We start from the raw sequence: 21,532 nt of genomic DNA on the forward strand, positions 1-21,532 counted from the left end.
GAAGCAGACCTGACAGGAGCCGACCGAGTAGTGAGGGGAAGCAGGGAGGAGGGTAAGGTAGCGAAGAGGGATTGGCGTTGCCGCGGCTGCGGTGGAGAGGCAGGCGGAGACCAAGAGCGGACGTCAAGGAATCCAGGGAGGGGAAGGTGAGCGGAGCTGGTGCCGGTGAACAGACGGAGCCGTTGTGGTGGAGTGGCGTCGGGACTGACAAGCTGACGAGAGCGGACAGGTGACGGGTTGGTGGAGGAGAATCCGGTTTCAGTGGCAGGAGTGGAATGGTGATGGTGGCAGAACCGGTGAATGGTTCGACATTGTCTGGCCGGAGCTGAAATACCAGCAAACCGGAGGTTGCAGCTGGAGCGGACCAATCCCCACGTACCAATCAGCAGACTGGTAACCAGACACACCTGCCTGTGTGCTGGGACGCCAGAGAGAGAGCAGGGCAGGGACTGAGGCTGCAGGGACATGACACCAGAGATGGCAAAAGTACTCACATTCTTTACTAAAGTAGAAGTAGAGATATTTGTGTAAAAATAGACTCTGGTAAAAGTAGAAGTACTGATTCAACTCCTTTACTCAACATTAAAGGAGCTAAGCCTACTGCTGAGCTACTGAGAGTGATGACCCTGAATGAAGTTGACGCGCCTGATCGCCGTTGCTCTGCTTTAAGTATTGATTGTCCACTCATGTCATTAAGTTGCCGGTTCAGTGTGCTTTATTTCTTGTCCTCTTGCACAGGCTTTCACAATCAAACATTTGCAGCATAAGCATACGTAGCGCCACTGCGGTCAAAAACTCTTTGCCCTTCCGGGCCAAATACCAAGCGACATCAGTGACGTCTTCCCCTTTACCTTCCCAGGTAAAATACAGCTCCCCCTAATGGGGACAAGTAGTACTACAACCACAACCTCTGGCTCCTATACTCAAGTAAAAGCAAAAAAGTACATGGTTCAGAAATACAAAAGTCAAAAGTAGAAATACATTTTTAGCCTCTTTTGATAACTCTGCAAAACGACAAAAGTTTTAAGTCCATAAAAAAGGATTGTTTTCATCAAAAACCTGCACAGTGCTGGTACAGAGAAAAAAAAAATCACTAGACAGTTTTCCATTTCAGCAACATTGTGAACATTAAACATTATAATCAACATGGAAATACTCATCTCTTAAAGACTACCAAAATCTTTTATTGAGCCTCAGTAGAAGCTGGTTCTCAAAGTTCTTTAAATGAAGACGTGCCCTTTTGGATCTGAAAATCAGTCCTGCAGTGCTACAAAGCCTCTCGCAGGCAGCTGAGGCAGGCAGGGATGTGTTGAGCTTCAGTGACAAATTGCACACTGTTCGTAAAGATAAAGACGTTTGTTGTTACTTCTTTTGCATCATGTCGTCATCCGCGAAGGTTGAAACAAGTAACAAGCCAGTTTTGAGAATGTAAAGAGTAGAAAGTACAGATATTTGTGTTCAAATGTAGGGAGTGAAAGTAAAAAGTCATCAGAAAAATGAATACTCAAGTAAAGTACAGATACCTGCAAAATCTACTTTCTTCCTCTACTGCAATCTTACCTCCACTTATAAATGAAGTCCATGCGCCACTCCTTCTGGACAAAAATATCCATTACATTTTTGTAAGCTGCAAAGTTGCTGACACTTACCCTGCAGCTGCAGAATCACGAGAAGCATGTCTGGGGTCAGAGCGCCCCCTGCCATGAGGCCAGAGAATTGCCTGCCTCACCAAGAATCTCTTCTCAACTGCTTTATGATCGCTCAGCACATGAAGCACGTTACACACATACAGTTGGTAACAAAAATAAACACTGTGCATTATTATATACATCAGCTGAACTATGGAAAGTCACAGACAGCAGTACGCTGTCACTGCATGGCAGCCAGCGCAGTTAGTGAGTGATTGCGCAATCCAAGGTGAGGCTCAGTTCGCTGCTGCCTCATAGACTGTATAAAAGATGGACGTAGCTGCCGTGATGTCACCCGCTGGTTTCTGCACTGAGAAAATGAAGCCAGGGTTTTGCTACTTCCTGGTTGACAAATCAACCAAATCGTTTGAAATTGATATTACCAATATAGAAAATCCAAATTACGATGCTATTGAACGCAACGTCGTACTGCTTTTTGGGTACTCCCATTAAGTTTGGATTGAGAGGACATTTGCGAAAGTCGGTTGATGTCCAAGAAAAGACGAGAAGGAGCGGCATAAATAAATGTGTTTCACAGAGAATGAAATGGAGAGGAGACATTCAAAAAAATTTCATTAAAAGGAGGTCAGTAGCAGAGGTCAGACTGACAGCACTGACAGCTCAGAGTCCGGAGAGGGCCTGGGTCAGCCTGAATGCAGACAGGGACTATCAACATGTGTTGTGGAGGCCAGCATCCAGGGCCAGGGCAGCAACCATGACCCTCCAGGTGAAAATGCAGAGATGAAGTGAGTGTTACACGTGTATTTTACCAAACAACACAATTTATTTGTTATTCTGTCGTAATTGGGTGAATTAAATGACTGAAAAGTAATTGTTTCTATGACTAAACTGATGGCATTGATTTCTGTGTTGTTTTTAATTATGTCGTTTACAATATGGCAAGACATTTCACAAATTGCAATTCTTTTATTATGTATAATGTTGGTTAAAGAGCTATTAACTCTTAACTGTTTCAATCTATACCTTAAGATGCAACAGTGGTAGATGACTGCCAGGAGTTGGATCCTGACAATGATCACTTGTCAGAAGAATCAGAAGATAGCAGCACCAGCAGACATGTACAGCAAGATCAAACTTATTATTTACCTTCTTAATGCAACTATACAGTCTGTTTCTGTCATCAGAGTCAACTTTAAAGTGCTGTTTTTGGTCAATTTAAGCAGAGCTAAGCTTCTCACTTTGTTGTTTTTGTGAATAGACGCTGTAGACGAACATACACTGTTGTTAGAGCATATAGGCTAGTATCATCTCCTCATAACTTGATGTTTGTCCTTGAACAATTTTACCTGAATACACTGTCACTTGGCTCTTCCTGCTTTTGTTCGCTTCGGTCCTCTTGCTTTTACAAATCAGTTGATCCGACACAGAGTTTGCTCCCAGGATTTGGTTCTCAGAGTTCACTTGCATATTCACACAAAAATATGTTTTATTTGTGTTAATAATAATAACCATATAATAATTCTATATATTATAATTAATTATGATATATATATATTAGTTAATTATTAGTTAATTATTTTAATATTTTAATTTATTACAATTTTCTGTGGCCCCCCAAAAATATCTGTTGTACCCCCCTGTGCCCCCCCCCCCACTGAAAATATCCTGGATCCGCCCCTGCCTGTACTACGAAGCGAGATCAACATACCCAGGGTATGGTTTAGAGATCCGGATCGACTAACCCTAACAATCGCACTCAGGATAACCGGTCCTACGACGGTGGTTATCAACTCGATAAGTCAACCCAGGTTTGTTTGATTAGAGCATGAGCGCGTGCACATAAAATGGGCGGCGTTATCCGCATCTGATCAATCGCGACTATGGACAAGTCTGGCTGCAGAGCAGCTCACTTTGCCGCCGAGGAACAGAATATAATCTTTACTAAATATGAAGAATAATGTAAAAACATCACAGGAGCAAAAAGCAGCGGCGTTGCAGCGGCCAAAGCCAGAAAAGAACGCTTGTAGGAAAGCTGCCAACTGTGTGAATGCATAAATTCATTAGTCTATAATAAAATATAATATGATCACTGATCGTATCAGATAATCAGTCAGATATCAAAAAGACAATGTGAGGAGTCCTTTAACTAATTTGTTGCCTAATGTATACTTGTGGTATATCTGCCATTTTTTACTTTCAGCTGCGATCCTGGCAGTGCAAAAAGGTAGTGGGAACAAATTCAGAACAAACAGAAACATAATTCATTATTAACATATCCTACAAATACAAGCTTTAATGCTAAAGTCAGTTTACTGTTGTGTGGTGATACTGGTACGGAAATAACAATGAAATCGCTTTGACATTGCCTGTAGCCAACGGGGAAAAAATGAATGAAGGAAGACAGGAGCTCAGAAATCCTAGTCAGGGTGCGCTATTTTGCCGGTCCTGAAAAACCCTCACACTCCTCAGTGATCCCTCACAATTCACGCTCCGATGGGTAGCGGGTCTTCTATAAATGCTGGTGAAGCCATTTTGTTGAGAACTGCTTCGTTTTCTGCTCCTTCTGAAGTTTTACGGGAGAGAACTGACTTCCAGTGGGCGGTGTTTTTATTCCCGGTGATCTCAGTCTCCAACATAACCTGCTGAAGAGCAGGCTAGCCGTACAGTTTAAGTTACCATGGTGATGTACCCCGGTAAGAAGTGCACCATCTTCGTAGGACCGAAAACCCAGCATTTAACCTGAAGTTACCTCGCTAACCCCAAATCCTGCTTCCTAGTACAGGCCCCTGGTCTCGACCAGGTTAGGTTCATAGAGTCTGTTACTACGGTAACTGACCGAGGTCTTAAGTTACCTCTCTCTGTGAAACATTCTAGAGTTACCCCTCTGTCTCTGGTTTGAGTTACCTCCCTTTGTGAAACGGAAAACTGTTGAGTTTCCCCAGCTGAAAAGCTGTGGTTGGCTCCAGCGCAACAGTTTTTCAAGGGACCCGCCTGTAGGTGGCAGCGCCGCGCGTCCACCGAAGAAGAAGAATCAGTTTTTCACCCACGAAGAAGAGCTCATCCATCCACAGGCTAACCGCTACTTAGCAGACAACGTAAACACTGGCATTTCTGTGGGGAGATCGGGTTATTTCAGCAGTTTAGATCTTAGCTTTTCTTCCGCTTTTTTCTACAGAATTACTACACGATGTGGCCGAGTAGCTAAATGTCTCGTGATCAGTCATGATTGATTGGATCTGGGATTTACGGAGGCCTTGAACTTGTCCTGCTAACGGATGGTAAGATTCGGCTCATAGGAACAGCTAGCTAAGCTAAGCTAACATCATCTTTTGCAAAGGTTTTCTCTTCGCAAATTTTTGATTTAATGTTACTCTGCTTGTTGGTGAACCTAAGAGGACTTAAAACGTTTTATAAATGTATTTTGAAGTCACTGAGAGGTTTTGCATCGCATCGGATCAGAGGAGAGTTTGACAAGCTTTTCCCGTTGTACAGACAGAATTTGACCCAGAAAACAAAACAGTTAGATATTCCTGAGCTTGTACTCAAATAACGGAATCTGCCAGGACAGCCCTTGCACTTTTGTAAATGCTGGAGCCTTCTGTCACTTTCGGCTAATGAATTGTTGCTCTAAGCTGCATTCAATTTTTTTTTTTAAAGTCATGTTTTTGTGTGCTGTTGGCCTTGTTCTCCCTCAGTCAGAGGCCCAGTGATGGGCGGTACTGAACAATAGTCAGCACTTATATACACAGTACAGGAGGCTGATCAATAACTCGTTCTGTTGCCAGGCTTCTTCGATAATTTGAACCATCAAATGAACTAACATTAAACTGATAGATCTTATAGTAAGGTTTTGATCTTTCTGGTGATAGTTTTTTTATTTTTTTATTTTTACTATCCATAACTAACAAATCTTGTATTTTTTGCCAAAACAAACATATGTCTTATTCTTCTGTGCCATCAACCAAATTATTAAAAAAATACTCTTGCAATTAACAATTATAATAGTCTGAGCAATTGTGTTTTCAATTAGTCAGTTGTGTGACTTATAAGATGACAAAAAAATGTTGATTTCCTAAAGCCTAAGATAACAGATGTTTTGTTTTCTTATCCATAACCTGAAGATATTAAGCTTTTTTGCATTAAAGAACAAAGAAATCAAAAATATTTAAATTTAAAGAGCCGAATCAGACAGTTTATACTTTTTTCTCGAATTACTCAAATCCATACGATAGCTGGCGATTAATTTTATAGATGACAACTAATTGATTGATCATAGCAGGTCTATTAAACGCACAGCTGTCAGCTACGTCTCCACACTGGGCGACTCCACGGCTGAATATTTCATCAATTCCAACTCAAAGTTGCAATTTAAAACATTTCAATTAACAAATCGCAAAGGCTGCAGTTAAGGATATAAGTTATGTAGTGTGTCTGAGTCAGGTTTTAAAGTGTCACATCGGTGGTTTTACAAATTCACATTGTTGTGTGACAGTCCTTCTTCAGATGTTATCTCTTGTGATAATAATCCTCCATCATGTTTTAAATTTATTATACAGTGAGATTTTGTACAGAAGTAGGAGTTTAATAACTGATATCGTACATCAACTTGCACTTAGTGTCCCCCAGAAAAATATATATTACATATTTTCACCAACTGTTTGCATGTGAATAGTCTCCAACAAATATTCAGTTTCATCTGTGGGTCAGGTGTTGAAAGAGATATTAACAAATTGTGAGTCTTTTCATGGGATTTGCTGATAGCAAGAAAGAAAGTAAGAAGACCAGCATATATCTGTAGCTGCTGTATCCCGTAATAACTTTCCTAGAAAGGTGCTCTTTTTACCTTAAATGTATCTTAGTTAGCTCCTCTTTCAATTTCTTTGTTTTTAAACTTTTTTCTTTTATGTCCTTTGTGACATTTATCTATAACAAAACTCACCAACTGTCCTTATAATTAGTGTCTCAACATCTTGCAGAGTTTTTTTGTGAAGCCTGATAACCAAACAGACACGGTAATTAAAGTTTTTGGGTGACTGTTGTGTAATTCAGATGTTGCAAAGGAGTTATTTAGTAGATTTGCTGCTTCAACTCTGTCTCACAGTTCAGAGATTTAAAAAAAAAAAAACTTGTGCAATAGTAATAGTATGCAATAGGTTATTATCTTGTCACTGAGACTTTTCTGAAATGCAAATAGCTTAAAATTCTTTATTTTGTTTACAGTTAGAGAAAACTTCCACCTATCATTATTATGTTAACTTTTAGATATCTGTACATTTAGAGTACATATGTCAGGAAGAAGTGAACGCATTCAATGCATTGACTTTTCTATCCTAGACCTCATGATTTCTGATATGATCAGGTATCTTAAAGGCATTTTTCACCTGGAGGTGTTATCAGCATATAACATCATGGGAAATGTGGTCTCAACTCACATTGCTGTTCTCTCTCCTCTCAGCCCATGATTCAACTGGAGAAGCCAGTCCTGACTGGTACCATGCCAGTGGTATGGCCCACCATCCTTGACCTGGGTAGGGATGAGTGCAAAAGAATCCTCCGGAAACTGGGTGAGGTCAAAGAAGACAAAATAGACTATAAATCAACTAAGAGTAAAACACAGTGTATACCATGTTTTTTGCATCAAGTTGAGCAGATTGTGTTCAAAACACTTTTATGTCAAAGCTGTCTTTGACACGAAGTGGGTGGATTTAAACAGATACAAACTGGCTTTGTGTGTTCTTCAGTTGTGTTTAAATGGCTGCAGAAACTCAGATGTTTAAATATTTTTTTGTGCTGCCTGGTGTTTGATGTGTGTTTCTGTCTCCCAGAGCTGGAGGCTTATGCTGGAGTCATCAGTGCCCTGCGAGCCCAAGGAGACCTGACAAAGGACAAGAAGGACCTGCTGGGAGAACTCACTAAAATCCTTGGGTAACTGAGCCCTACATGTTCCAAATCTGATTGACTGAGCAAACTGTTGTCAATTTGCTCATTTATGAAAAATGAAAAAAAGAGCTCAACACAGAATTTGCTTCATTTAAAGTGAGTCTTTCTCTTTTATCCATCTATGCCCTCATCCTTCCAGCATCTCAACAGAGCGCCATCGTGCAGAAGTGCGCAGGGCTGTCAATGATGAACGCCTCACCACCATTGCGTATCAGTAAGTGTGTAACCGTCAAACGCTTTACTTGTGTTTGTATCTATTGTCCTCTGAACAGTCGTCACTTATTTCCTTGTTTGTTTCTGCAATTTTGAGCTATTTGATGATGTAAATGGCCATGTTTCAGAGCAATGTTGTGACAGCGAGCTCCACAGCTGCAAGCTAGTGTTGCAATGCTATTGTGTGGAAATTTGGTTGTAATTGCAAATTAATTATATCAAGTCTGCAACAATAATGGAACTCTGACCACATGGAACATAGACATGAAGATCATTGTGACAAATTTCAGATTCAGTTTTATTTTTGTAGCACAATTTCACAACACAAATCATCTCAGGACATTTCACATAGTAAGGTCAAGCTTACCCAAACCCAATTATTTCATTTAAGCAGCATTTGACAGTATGAAGAAAGAAAGCCTCTCTTTTAACAAGAAAACCCCTCCAGTAGAACCAGGCTCAGGGAGGAAGGTCCACTTCAGTCCAAACACAACTATGGGTTCAGCTAGCTATAAGATTTCATATGGACCTTCCTGGTGTCAAGGCAGTGATTTCCAATGACTTTAGTGTATCCTTAACTTTTTCCTCTAGCGCCATCATCAAGTCAGCTTGGAAACCTAATGATATTCCCATCATCCTCAGCTGTAGTTAGCTTCTAATAAACAGAGCTCTCGTTTTCCACAACCTCTTTGCTCATTATCTGTTTCATTCTGTTTGATTTTCTAACAATGTCTTCCACCACAGCAACCATCATTACTTCAGCTAACTCTGTTAGTTGTGATGACATTTGAGATTGCTTTATCTCTGGTGCTTTGACTATCAGAATGATGATGATATCTGTAATTTTAATTGCAGACATTTAAACTCGGCTCTTAAATGTTAAAACAGTGGGCAGTAGAGTTCCACACAGAACCTCACCTACACTCTCTGATGGCCAAATGTTACTTCACTTTAATCCTCGCGGATGCAGAAACTCTTAACACTGGCCTTAGACTTTTTGTGGATTTGCTTCTAAAAATGTGCTACTGTCTGTCTGCTCAGACTAAGTAGACCTTTTCTACCAGATGTGAGGTTGTTGTCCACATGTGTAGCACTGAATTGGTGACTGTCGCTTTAAAAACAATGACTGAGGTACTGAACGATGCATCACATCTTTTCCAGCATGTCTGGTCCCAACAGCTCGTCCGAATGGTCCATCGAAGGACGCCGGCTCGTCCCTTTGATGCCGAGGCTGGTTCCCCAGACAGCCTTTACAGTCACTGCCAATGCTGTGGCCAGTGCAACAGCCAATCAGAATGCCTCCCTACTGCTGCCAGCAGAAACGGGAAACAAAGAAGGTAGGCTAGACTCGCTTTGAGGGAGTCAAGGTTGTGTTGAGATGCTCTGGACCCGGATGATTTGTTTCATTTCCTTCATGCAGTGGTTGTATGTTACTCCTACACGAGCACCACCTGCACCTCCACCAGCGCCACGGCGACCAGCGGCCCCATCGGCGCGACGGTGAAATCTCCTCGACCTCCCAGCCCTTCGTCCAACGTGGTGGTGCTGCCCAGCGGGAGCACCGTCTATGTAAAAAGTGAGTGTTGACAATGTCAAAGCATCATAAACATTTCCTCATTTATTCCTTCACATTTAAAGGATAGGACTGAATGAGAGAGATGGAGCTTTTTACTGTAGATACATGCATTGTGACAGCAGTTGTGGAGTAAAGACACTCAGGAAGGACAGAAGTATTATCATAGAAGAGATGAGGTATTATTGCCTCATAGAAAACTAATCGGGAAAAATTAATTTTCAGAATACAATCAAGATATGAAATGTGTTTGATGTTGTTGCACAGAGGACTGTACAGGACACCTCAGTAAAATAAGTGAGATCGCTGTTTTTTTCATTTATTGTATTTTTTCCTCAGTCAGCAATGTCACTGCTATAGAATAGTGTGATATACTTATAAATATGCTGCTCAAAAATCACCAAAGTTACAGCATTTATCAGAGATTTCAGATACTTTGGAGTTTTGTAAGATAATGAATCAAAGAAATTAATCTCTCTTTTATTCTTTATTAATGATTTATGGCATTGTAACTTTATTTTACTTCAAAAAGGACATTTCTGAGTTCTCTCTCCTTCTAGTCATAGTTGTGCTGTTTCCATAGAGGTGCAGGATTTTATATTGGAGAAAAAATTGAACTGAAAGTGAGTTAGTAATGTGACAAGAGACAAAAAGAGTCTTAGGATTTAGAGGGTTAATTCTGCTCTTGCATCACTTTTAGTGGTTGTGATGTTACCTCGAGGGCAGAGGCTGGATTTGAATGTGTTTTTTGTATATGTGATCTGAGTGGAATATTTTCTTGAGAAAAGCCTTCCAGTTGTACTGTCACTTGACTACAGTTAATGATATAATTACATTTTCACTGTTCGCTTTTAATGAACTATAATTTTTAGATGCTTTCTTTAACCTTAAAAAGGACAATAACAGTCATATCATATACTGTAGTGTTATAAATAAGAGAGGACAGTAGATTATGGGGCTAATTTTAGTTTTTTTTGGCCAAATCTTTGAGATTCATCAATTCTCAGGTCTCTGTTCCACTCAGACATTTAAAAGATCTACTGATCAGCCTAAAGGGGGCACTACAAGACTTGTTTTCTTGTTACTAAGTGATTTAAACATTATTGCTATGTCAACAGCAGTGAACTCTTTTGCAGTGTATGAATGCTCAGTGTTTCCACAGAACGAATGATTCATAAATTCTCTCCTCAATCAAGACCTGGCCAGTAGTCTGGGATTTAAATTTCGTAAACACGGCAGTGCTCTCTTTTTGGTTTCACAGTCCCAACAAGCATCTGATGCTGATTTTGCAGGCGAATTAAACAGCAGCGTGTGACAACAAAACATAGGAAGGGACTGAGACTTGGAGATCTGTGTCTGCATATAATTAAGATGTGATCAAAACTTGCACAACAGACCTTATAGTTGTATCTGTTGCACTTTCAAATTCACAGAATATTTATAAATCAGTGGTTTGAAATGTTTACTGATCACCTGTGATTTTATTTTAAACTTTAACCCTACAGATTACTTTCTTGGTTGGAAAATCACATGATGACTTGTACAGTTAGTGAAGTTACTTTTCAGCTCGGTTTTCGTGTCTTGTTGTAAATTCATTTTGGTTTTTTAGGCTGTTTTTTGGACAAAACAAGAAATTTACAGACATCTTGTTCTTGAAACTTTTACAAACGGAACTATTATGAGTAAGTTATCAGCAGAGTAATTAACGCTAAAAATAATCATTAGTTCACTGCAAAATCCTACATTTTTCCCTCCATTTCCCTTCGCAGGCGTTAGCTGCTCTGACGAAGACGAGAAGCCTCGCAAGCGAAGGCGCACCAACTCCTCCAGCTCATCGCCGGTGATGCTGAAAGAGGTCTCCAAGGTGTCGCCGCCGGTATCCAAGAACATCACAGTGCCGGTGAGCGGCAGCCCCAAGATGAGCAACATCATGCAGAGCATCGCCAATTCCCTGCCGCCCCACCTGTCCCCTGTCAAGATCACCTTCACCAAGCCCACCATCCAGACCACCAGCACCACTACGCAGAAGGTGAGCGCTTCTCCGTCGCCTCCTCACCTCACCTCTCTGCAGTCTGCTCATGAGTTTGAACGACTTGTGTTTGGTCAGGTAATCATCGTGACAACGTCGCCAAGCTCCAATTTTGTGCCCAACATCCTCTCCAAGTCTCACTCCCACAACAACGCCGCCATGGCCAAGCTGGGCTCCACCTCCATGCTGACCGGGCCCACCCAGAAACAGACGGTGGTGTTTCCAGCCAACTCCAGCCCTTCCTCCAACCCCAACGCAATCGCCGTTACAACAGTGGTCTCCTCCACTCCCTCAGTGGTCATGTCAACTGTTGCACCATGTAGGTCTTTCATCTGTCTGACATACAACAACCTGTAATACATGTGAACCATTTATTCATCCATTTAGCATCTATAGTTTAGAGGGACAAAATAAAGCTGGATTTAATTATGTTTTAAATCAAATCAAGTCAAATGTATTCATTGTAGCACATTTCAAAACAACCTGAGTTGACCAAAGTGTTGTACAAGTTGTCCAATATGTGCAGACAGACAATATACAAATATATTAGACTTTGTAAAATATAAAAGTCTAAGTAAAACAAAATAAAATAGTGTAAAATACCAAAACAGGGAAAAAAGAAGCAACTTGAAGGACCGATTTGTAAAATATATATAAATATGAAATATTGGGACTATTAAGAACAGCCAAACACATGTAAAGAACTACAACTCCACAGTGAGATTTAAAAAAAAAAACAAAAAAAAAACATCTTACAGACAAATTATCAGCTTTAAACCAAGATTTTTTTCCCCATGTTTCTGTCTTTTACTGCAGCCTTAAAGCTGCATTATTAGATATTTCTTTCCACTTGAGGGCAGCAGAGAAAGTAATATGTAATAATGATATAACTGTTAATAAAAATAATAATAATAAAAATAACAATAATAATATGAAAACTCAGGATTTTTGCTTTAACATAAGCTTAACACCAAATCTTACTAAAAGCATTCAAAGTAAGAAACTGTATATAATATATGTTACATTTTGAAAAATTTAACCATTAAATAACTCAATAGCAGACTTCAAGTTAGACTTTAAGCATTAACTACCTGAGATCTGTACCGTCTGCAGACAGAGGGATGGTTGGTTTACCCTGAATGACAAGTACAAATAATCTGAAAGACACTTTCTTTTAAATTTGCAGCCAGCTGTGCTAAAATAGCAGTATACCTGCAGGAGGTTACTTCAGAATCAGAATATCAGCGTCTCTGACCGTCTCTCTGTTCACTGTTTCAGCTGCAGCTTCGGCCGGAGTGAAGGTGGCTTCAGCCAGACTTCCTTCTCCGAAGACCCTGGTGGGTTCACCCACCCAGATCCTGGCTCAGTTCCCCAAACAGCAGTCACCCAAACAGCTGCAGCAGAGTTCACCTTTAGGAGCCACCAGCGTCGGTCAGGGTCAGAGCAGCAGCACATCACCGGGAGCCAAACCCACCATCCAGATCAAACAGGAGTCCGGTCAGCAAAGTCCACAGCTCTTTTTTTTATCTTATTAATAATAATAATAATAATAATAATAATAATTGATCGGGTGAATATAGCGCTTTTCTAGGCACTCAAAGACGCTTAACACTGTCAATTATTCATTCACACACATTCATTCCAGTGGTGGTAAGATACGATTGTAACCAAAATGCTCTGCATTTTTAAAACATAAACAACAGGACAGATCATCTGTTTGTAAGAAGTTGTTGTAGGATGATAAACCAGTGCTACAGTGTGTGTGTGTTTTTTGTCCTGACTAAATGTGTTGTGTGTGCAGGAGTGAAGATCATTACTCAGCAGGTGCAGCCGAGTAAAATCCTGCCCAAACCTTCATCGGTGGCTCTGTCCAGCAGCAGCTCCTCTCCCATTATGGTTGTCAGTAGCAACGGAGCCATCATGACCACTAAGCTGGTCACTCAGCCCACAGGTGGGGGTGTCTTAAGTTTATCGTAATACTCAATATGACTATATGATCAAATATAATCAGAGAAAATGTAAACATAGCTGAATGTCTGACTTTTTTGTACATAGTTTAGTCACTGATGCTACAAACAGATACTAGGCCGGTTATTAAGTATTAACACTATATTTCTGTCTGCAGCTACACAGGCCACCTATACTAGACCCACTGTTAGTCCAAACATCGGCGCCAGAATATCGGCCTCCAGTGGCGGGGCTACATACGTCAAGACCACCAGCGGCAGCATCATCACAGTGGTGCCCAAGTCTCTGGCCACTCTGGGCGGGAAGATCATCAGCAGCAACATCGTGTCTGGTGAGTCAGCGGTGTCCTGCAGCAGATCTGCACGATTTTCTGCATCAGTTTTAGAGTTTTTAATAGAATATTGTCTTCCCTCTGCTGCAGGCACAACGACTAAGATCACCACCATCCCCATGACCTCTAAGCCAAACGTAATCGTGGTGCAGAAAACTACAGGCAAAGGAGCGACCATCCAGGGGCTGCCTGGCAAGAATGTGGTCACAACGCTTTTAAACGCCGGGGTTAGTCCTTCACACTGTGATAAGACTTAGTTGTTAAGAAACAGATTCATTTCTTGCTGAAAGTTAAATGAGAAGGGTGATAGGAGTCTTATGTCTGTAGTAGCAATTAGCTTAGCTTTGTATAAGAAGGGAAATGGGTAGTCTGGCTCTAAAACTCCTTGATAACAAGCGATATCCTGCTTCCTTAATGTTGTAATTAGTGACTTCCTGGAGTCTCAATAGGACGTTTATGCTTCTGTTTGTGTTGAAAGTGTTCAGCCTGTTGAATTTCAACACAATGTTTTCTGTAGTTTGACCTTTATTTAATCAGGGGAATTTGGCTGAGAAGCAGACACTGTTTTTTTTCAGGAACTGCCTGATCACAATCTGCGCTGCAGTCATTTCATTTTTGAACAAGGGTGGGAGGAGCAGCATGCAATGCTGTTTGCAAAGCGCTTTTTTTTTTTTTTTTTTGGCTGCTGACACTGAGGCTGACAGTCACACGTTCACAAATTACACACATGGTGACTTCAATTTCCCTGACGTTAATTCCCTAAAATGTGGTAAATGTGGTAGTGTGATGAATTTACATTGTAGTTTTCAGGTTGCCTTATTTTGTATTTAAAGAGAACTTGTCTTTGTTTCCACATACAGTTTTCCTTTAAAGTCACATTAATAATAATAATGATCTTTATTGAGAGAGAATTTTGGAAAATCCAAGTTACAATGACAGCAAAATAACACAGATAAGTTACAAAATCATCAGGATTTAAAAAACGACAGAAAAAAACACACTTTGTTGTCAAAATCCTGAACAGGTTAGGAAGGTAAAAAGATCCAATACAATAACTTTGATGTAATATGTTTTTAAATAAAGACCTTGCATATGTATGTGTAGGACATGGTGTTGCCACAGATCAGTAGTTTAAGTACATTTCTCAGTAGCATGTTGATAACAGCACTGCTTGCTTCTCAATTGTGAAACTCTTTTATTGAGGGTCGACTCAGGCTACATTTTCCTGAACATTTGGAGGTTTCAGTGCTTTCTGAAATAAAACCAAGGATGTAATACAATCCTCCAGCTAGCAGCTTGTCAGCAGCTAACCACTAACTCGCTACGTGTTTCTTATCAGCTGTAGGCAGCAAATATATCAAATTAAACATAAAAACTACATCTTCTGACAAAGTGAACTACTTTTCCCATGTTTGTGTAGCTTAGATCGCTGTTTGTTTAGTGGGGCTTCATTTCATGTAAAGTGACTGCCAACCGAGCCTATACAGTTGCCAGACACTGATAATAAATAAGTATCTAACAAAATCCATGACGTTCTTAAGTAAAGTGCGTCCTGTTTGTGCTGCAGGGCGAGAAGAGCCTGCAGGCAGTCCAGGGAACCAAGCCAGCCATCATCACCGCTTCCAGACCCATCACCAAGATGATTGTCACCCAGCCCAAAGGCATGGGCTCCGGGTCCCAGTCCACCGCCACCAAGATCATCCCGACCAAGATCGTTTATGGCCAGCAGGGCAAGACACAGGTGAGTTTTCTCCCGTGGTGCTGTTTCATCATTAACACACTGTAAATGTGTCTCATGTCCCCTGACTCTCCAAAATTCGTCCCATGTAATAATGTGATATTTATGATGTGTGTGTGTGTGTGTGTCTTTTTTTTGTTTGTTTGATGTCTTTATATTAATTACTCAGTGAGCTTTTGAATTACCCCTAGGGTATAAATAAAGTTATTTGAATTTGAATAAGGGGTGCAAGATGGCTCGGTGGTTAGCACTGTTGCCTCGCAGCAAGAAGGGTGTGTCCTGGTGAGGACACTGGGATCTTTCTGCGTGGATTTTGCATGTTCTCCCCGTGCAACGTGGGTTCTCTCAGGGTTCTCCGGCTTCCTCCCACAGTCCAAAAACATGTTGAGGTTAATTGGTGATTCTAAATTGTCTGTAGGTGTGAATGTGAGTGTGCTTGATTGTCTGTCTCTGAGTATAGCCCTGCGATAGACTGGTGGCCTGTCCAGGGTGTCCCCTGCCTCCGCCCTAAGACAGCTGGGATAGGCTCCAGCCCCCCCACAACCCTAGTGAGGATTAAGCGGTGTATAGATTATGGATGGATGGATGGAATTTGAACAAATATTATCACTGGATCCTGGTTAACCACCGGCCACTGAGGTCATCATATGACTATTCACAAGTCATCAAGGGAATTTTCATATGACCTCTTGACTGACAAGAAACCACAAGGTTATTTTCTTGAAGTACAGTGGAGCAGTTTTAAGCAGGACAATACAAAGACGACTTCTTCTCTGAAAATGGGAACAGATTGTTTATTGTAGTCTTCTTAGTTTCCTCAGAGTTACGCAGTCACTCACTGATATTTTGACACCTGTGCTGGATGTTTTTCAGAGAAGTGAGAGCTGGTAATTAAAATAAACAGCCTAAACAGAAGAGAGAAATTCCCATTTCTAAAGGCTAACAAACAGTGGAACTCTAACACTTGTTTTTTCCTTCTTCCCTTCACTTTCCCCATTCAGGGAGAGAAATGAGCCTTTTAATGAAATGGACGGACAGTGATGCATTCTGCTGCTGACTGCTGTCTGTCTGTCTGTTTACAGCGAATCATGATCATGTTCCTGACCTTTGATATTAAAACTGCATTAAGTGATTATTTTGGCCGGCTGACATATTATCAGTGTGTAAAGCGTATTATATTTGCAAATGCTCGCCTATCCAGCCGATATAGTGCAACTTTAGTATTTATTTGGTGGTTTGCATTTGGCCACCTGACAGACAAGAGTTCAATATTCACTCTTGTCTTGGATCCATCAGCTCCTGAGAGAAAATACTTCAGTCTTCACCTGCTACATGTCTATCAGCTACATAAGCCCCTTTCAGACATGAACTCCTTTCCAGTAATCTGATGGTAATGATCGTGGTCACTTTTATGTAAAAATTGTGACTGAAATCTTATTAGGTAACCAGGTAACATTTCCCTTTCAATACTTCACAAGACTAAACTGCACCCAGTCACATTAACAGATTAACGCTGCTTTAAGTTGCGGGAAGTGATTACAAGAAGGCTTTTTCCACATTTAAGCACCAATTTTCATCCAAAAACTGTTTATTGAGTTTATTAAACACCTGCAGCCATATGAGCAACTCTGAGAGCTGCGGTCTTTTGCACACATGCAACAGCAGCACTAGTAACTTCATTAATTGCTTCTAATTAGAAATTATCCCCAACATGGAGACAGGATCAATTGGGATCTAGCAGCAGGTCACACTGTGTGCTTTTCTTTACATCAGACAGGTGAGCTGTGAGTCACAGTGTAGCTTGTTGCTTCCAGCTGTTTGTCTTTCCTCTGAGTTTGCTAAATACATGCAAGCAGGATCCATATGAGTGTTTCCAAAGTGAGAGAGTTGTGTGTATTTATGCACAGATCAACAGAAGTGACTTCATTAATTTGACATGGAGACAGGATTGGTCAGGATCTAGCCGTGAGGTGTGACTTTAACAGACTGATGAAACCAGCAATGTTACGTATCCCATGTGTGAAAGCGGATTTAATAACTTCGCCTCTTTGGCAATGTTTGTTGCTGGTTATGTAGTGTACAGTGGATTTATCACAGCTTTTTCTTCTAAATTTGCTGTTTGATCCTGGACATCAGGTTGATGAGAGCAGTGAGACTGAAACAAAAGTAAATTTGCAGCTTTACAAACCCAAACAGTGAGCTGAAAGAGGTAAAAACACGTAGCAAAGCTGAGGAGACTTGCAGAGTCAGGCGATCAGTGTCTGTGTGATTGTCACTGTGATGGCAAAGCAAGAATGATCAAATGATTAATTTGAGTCTGTTTTTGTATCTAATGTCTCTAATCAACCCCTAGTGCTTTCTCCTTTAAGGAGGTATAACGTACTAAGCCGTTCCAATGAAACCAGCCTCCGCTGCAGGTGTTTTTCAGTTCCAGGGTTTTTTTTTTTAATGTCCGTTTTTAAAATCTTGATGAAACAAAATTCTGTAGAAAGCTTTAATATTTCTAAAAAAAGATGTTGCAAATCCCTGTCGTAGGATGTGAAAGTGTCTGCCGTGGTTTCAGAGGAAACACCTAGTAACTGGTGGATGGTCACACTACATACCCAAATCTTCCTCCTAATATAATATTGTATGTAAATATACTGGGGGGATTTTAATTTAGAACATGAATTTCAAAATATTTTGTGATAGGGTAAATTCCGTTCTGCTGGTTTCCAGGTGTTTTTGCTGCTCAGTACCTCACTGACTTAAAACAGTGAAAGCTGAATGGAAATATCAGCTGTTAGCCAGTGTCCCTTTAGGAAGATCAGAATTAATATTTCATCATTACAAGAACTAACAACGTCCAGCGCCGCGCTGAGTGGCAGCACGGTACAGCAGCTCACGTCTTTTATTCTTTTCTTTTCCTTTTTTTGTACTTGTTTTTCATCAGTTAGTGCAGTAATGGCCACTCTTAGTTTTGCTAGTTTTATTCTAGTTTTGCTGCTACTTTTTACAACTGAAAGCTTTGTTTACACACGGGACCAGCTGATCGCGCTCAGTAAACCGCTGCTACTGCACGGAGCGAGGCCTGAAATCCCCGAGGAGCTACGAAGGAGACGCCGGGGTTGCAGAGCTGGAGCTAAGCTGAAAGCCAAGCGGAGGAAATTCAAACCTGCTGTACCAGCGATCATCATGGGGAATGTAAGATCTTTAGGCAATGAGATGGACGAGCTTGCGGCGCTTGTAAAGACTCAGAGGGAGTTCCGTGAGTGCAGCATCATGTGTTTCACGGAGACATGGCTACACTCGCTTTTCCCGGATTCCAGCGCTGCTGTACCTGGCTTCCAGACAGTACGGACGGACAGAGACGTGGAGAGGAGCGGTAAGAAGAAAGGAGGGGGGATGGCACTGTTTATCAATGAGAGATGGTGTAACCCTGGACATGTTACCGAGAAGGAACGTTTCTGTAGCCCAGACATTGAACTGTTAGTCGTGGGAATGCGTCCATACTATAAGGGAGCTCACTTCCGCCATTGTAGTCACTGTTTACGTTCCCCCATCAGCTGATGCAGAGGCAGCGTGCCACACCATTCACTCCACCATCTCCAAACTACAAACTCAGCATCCAAATGCTTTTATAACAATAACTGGGGACTTCAACCACGTTACACTGGATAAAATTCTCCCAACTTTTTGCCAGTTTGTTAACTGCCCCACTAGAGACAATAGAACACTGGACCTCCTGTATGCAAATGCAAAGGACGCATACAGTGCCACCGCCCTCCCCCCACTTGGCAGATCTGATCACAATCTGGTCCTTCTGACACCGAAGTATGTTCCTCTTGTTCAACGGCAGCCTGCTTCCACAAGGACTGTTAGGAGGTGGAATCAGGAGGCCAAGGAGGCTCTGCAGGACTGCTTTGAGTCAACTAACTGGGAAGTGCTATGTGGTCCACATGGGGGGGACCTCAACAACATGACAGACTGCATCACAGAATACATAAAAGTCTGTGAGCAGACCACCCTGCCAGCCAAGACCGTACGCTGCTTCCCCAACAATAAACCCTGGATCACCAGTGACCTGAAAGTCCTCCTCAACAAGAAGAAGAAGGCCTTCAGGTCTGGGGACAAGGAGGAAATGAGGAGGCTACAACAAGACCTGAAGGTGGAGCTGAGGAGGGCCAAGGACTCCTACAGGAGGAAGTTGGAGGCCAAACTCGAGCGGAACAACACGAGAGGTGTGCGGACTGGAATGAGGGAGATCACTGGCTTCAATGTGAGAAGCAGACAGCCAGTGAGTAGCCCAGACAGAGCAAATGAGCTAAACTGTCTTTAACAGATTCAGTTCACAGCCCTCAGCTGTGTCCTCCTCCCCCACACACTCTAGCCTCCACTCACACACCCCCTCTCCCCTCTGAACTCCGTGGATCAACCCCCCTCACCTTTGATGTGCTCGATCCCCCCACTGACTGTGACGACCGACCAGGTGAGAGGACAGCTGGTGAGACTACACCAAGGCAAGGCAGCAGGCCCTGATGGTATCAGCCCTAAGGTACTGAGGACCTGTGCCAGCCAGCTGTCTACTATCCTGTGCCACCTCTTCAACCTGAGCCTGACCCAGGAGAAGGTGCCCACACTGTGGAAGACCTCCTGTCTGGTTCCTGTTCCCAAGAAGTCGAGGCCCTCTGATCCCAAAGACTACCGATCGATAGCCCTCACATCTCATGTAATGAAGGTGCTGGAGAGGCTGGTCTCGGCCCATCTCCGTCCGCAGGTGAAATCTTCCCTTGACCCTTTGCAGTTTGCTTACCAGCCTCGTCTGGGAGCCGAGGATGCTGTCATCTACCTGCTGCAGAGGGCTCACTCACACCTGGATGGTACTGGCTGCACAGTGAGAATCACTTTCTTTGATTTCTCCAGTGCATTCAACACCATCCAGCCACTTTTGCTGAGGGAGAAGCTGCAGACGATGATTGTAGACTCACCCACGGTCTCCTGGGTTACTGACTACCTGACAGGCAGGCCGCAGTTTGTCCGTCTTGGAGCTGCCCTGTCTGATGTGGTAGCTAGTGACGTAGGAGCCCCACAGGGCACTGTGCTCTCTCCATTCCTGTTCACCCTGTACACCTCAGACTTTCAAGACAACTCTGAGTTGGTCCACTTGCAGAAGTTCTCTGACGACTCTGCAGTGGTTGGGTGTATACGTGGTGGACGGCATGAGGAGTACAAAGCGCTGGTGAGTGATTTTGTGGAGTGGTCTGGGAGGAACCATCTGCTCCTGAATGTGGCCAAGACCAGGGAGATGGTGATCGACTTCAGGAAGACGAGGACGACCACACAGCCCCTGAACATCCTGGGAGAGGACATTAAAGCGGTGGAGGACTACAAGTACCTGGGCGTCCACATTGACAGCAGACTGAACTGGAGGATCAATACCGAGGCTGTATACAAGAAGGGGATGAGCAGACTCTACTTCCTGAGGAAGCTAAGATCCTTCGGCGTGTGCAGCAAGATGTTGACATTTTCTATCAGTCTGTTGTTGCCAGTGCAGTGTTCTCTGCTGTAGTCTGCTGGGGAGGCAGCATCGGAGCCAGCGACACCAACAGACTGAACAAACTGATCAGGAAGGCTGGCTCCGTAATCGGCTGCAAACCGGACACCATGGAAGCGGTGGTGGAGGGGAGGACTCTGAACAAACTGTTATCTATTCTGGATAACCCCGACCACCCTCTCCACCCCCTTCTGGACAGGCAGCGGCGCTCCTTCTCAAACAGACTGATTCAGCTCCGCTGTCACAAGGACCGGTACAGGAAATCATTCCTGCCCAGAGCAATAACTCTGTACAACATCTCACCTCTGTCTGGCAGAGAGCATTCTCAGCTCTCTGCTCTGTAAAACCCTCTGTCTTTGCACTGTTTTTTCAATGTGCACATTTTGTACAGTTGTTTTATTTATTTTCTATTATTCACTTATTTTTATTTGTAATTTTTTAAATACTATTTAATTTTGACTCTTTTTCTGTTGGGATTGGTGTTTTTCTCTTGCTGCTGTACCACAGTAATTTCCCAGACTGGGATTCAATTCAATTCAATTCAATTTTATTTGTATA

General features: G+C 42.2%; 1 protein-coding gene across 1 annotated transcript in view; it reads left to right on the forward strand.

Moving 5' to 3' along the window:
* The first annotated feature begins 4,702 nt into the window (after positions 1–4,702).
* emsy (EMSY transcriptional repressor, BRCA2 interacting) overlaps positions 4,703–21,532 on the forward strand; it is a 29,929-nt gene continuing 13,099 nt past the window's right edge. Inside the window, exons 1-13 of the mRNA XM_008282456.1 lie at positions 4,703–4,927; positions 7,105–7,213; positions 7,475–7,574; positions 7,729–7,803; positions 8,964–9,139; positions 9,223–9,378; positions 11,145–11,404; positions 11,483–11,723; positions 12,683–12,901; positions 13,206–13,355; positions 13,530–13,703; positions 13,794–13,930; positions 15,271–15,444. Coding sequence (XP_008280678.1) covers positions 4,925–4,927; positions 7,105–7,213; positions 7,475–7,574; positions 7,729–7,803; positions 8,964–9,139; positions 9,223–9,378; positions 11,145–11,404; positions 11,483–11,723; positions 12,683–12,901; positions 13,206–13,355; positions 13,530–13,703; positions 13,794–13,930; positions 15,271–15,444 — 1,974 coding nt within the window. The 5' untranslated portion in view covers positions 4,703–4,924. The remainder of the gene's footprint in view (positions 4,928–7,104; positions 7,214–7,474; positions 7,575–7,728; positions 7,804–8,963; positions 9,140–9,222; positions 9,379–11,144; positions 11,405–11,482; positions 11,724–12,682; positions 12,902–13,205; positions 13,356–13,529; positions 13,704–13,793; positions 13,931–15,270; positions 15,445–21,532) is intronic.

The sequence above is a fragment of the Stegastes partitus genome, unplaced genomic scaffold (assembly GCF_000690725.1).
Source record: "Stegastes partitus isolate 25-593 unplaced genomic scaffold, Stegastes_partitus-1.0.2 Scaffold273, whole genome shotgun sequence".
In the NCBI taxonomy this organism is placed as follows: Eukaryota; Metazoa; Chordata; class Actinopteri; family Pomacentridae; genus Stegastes; species Stegastes partitus.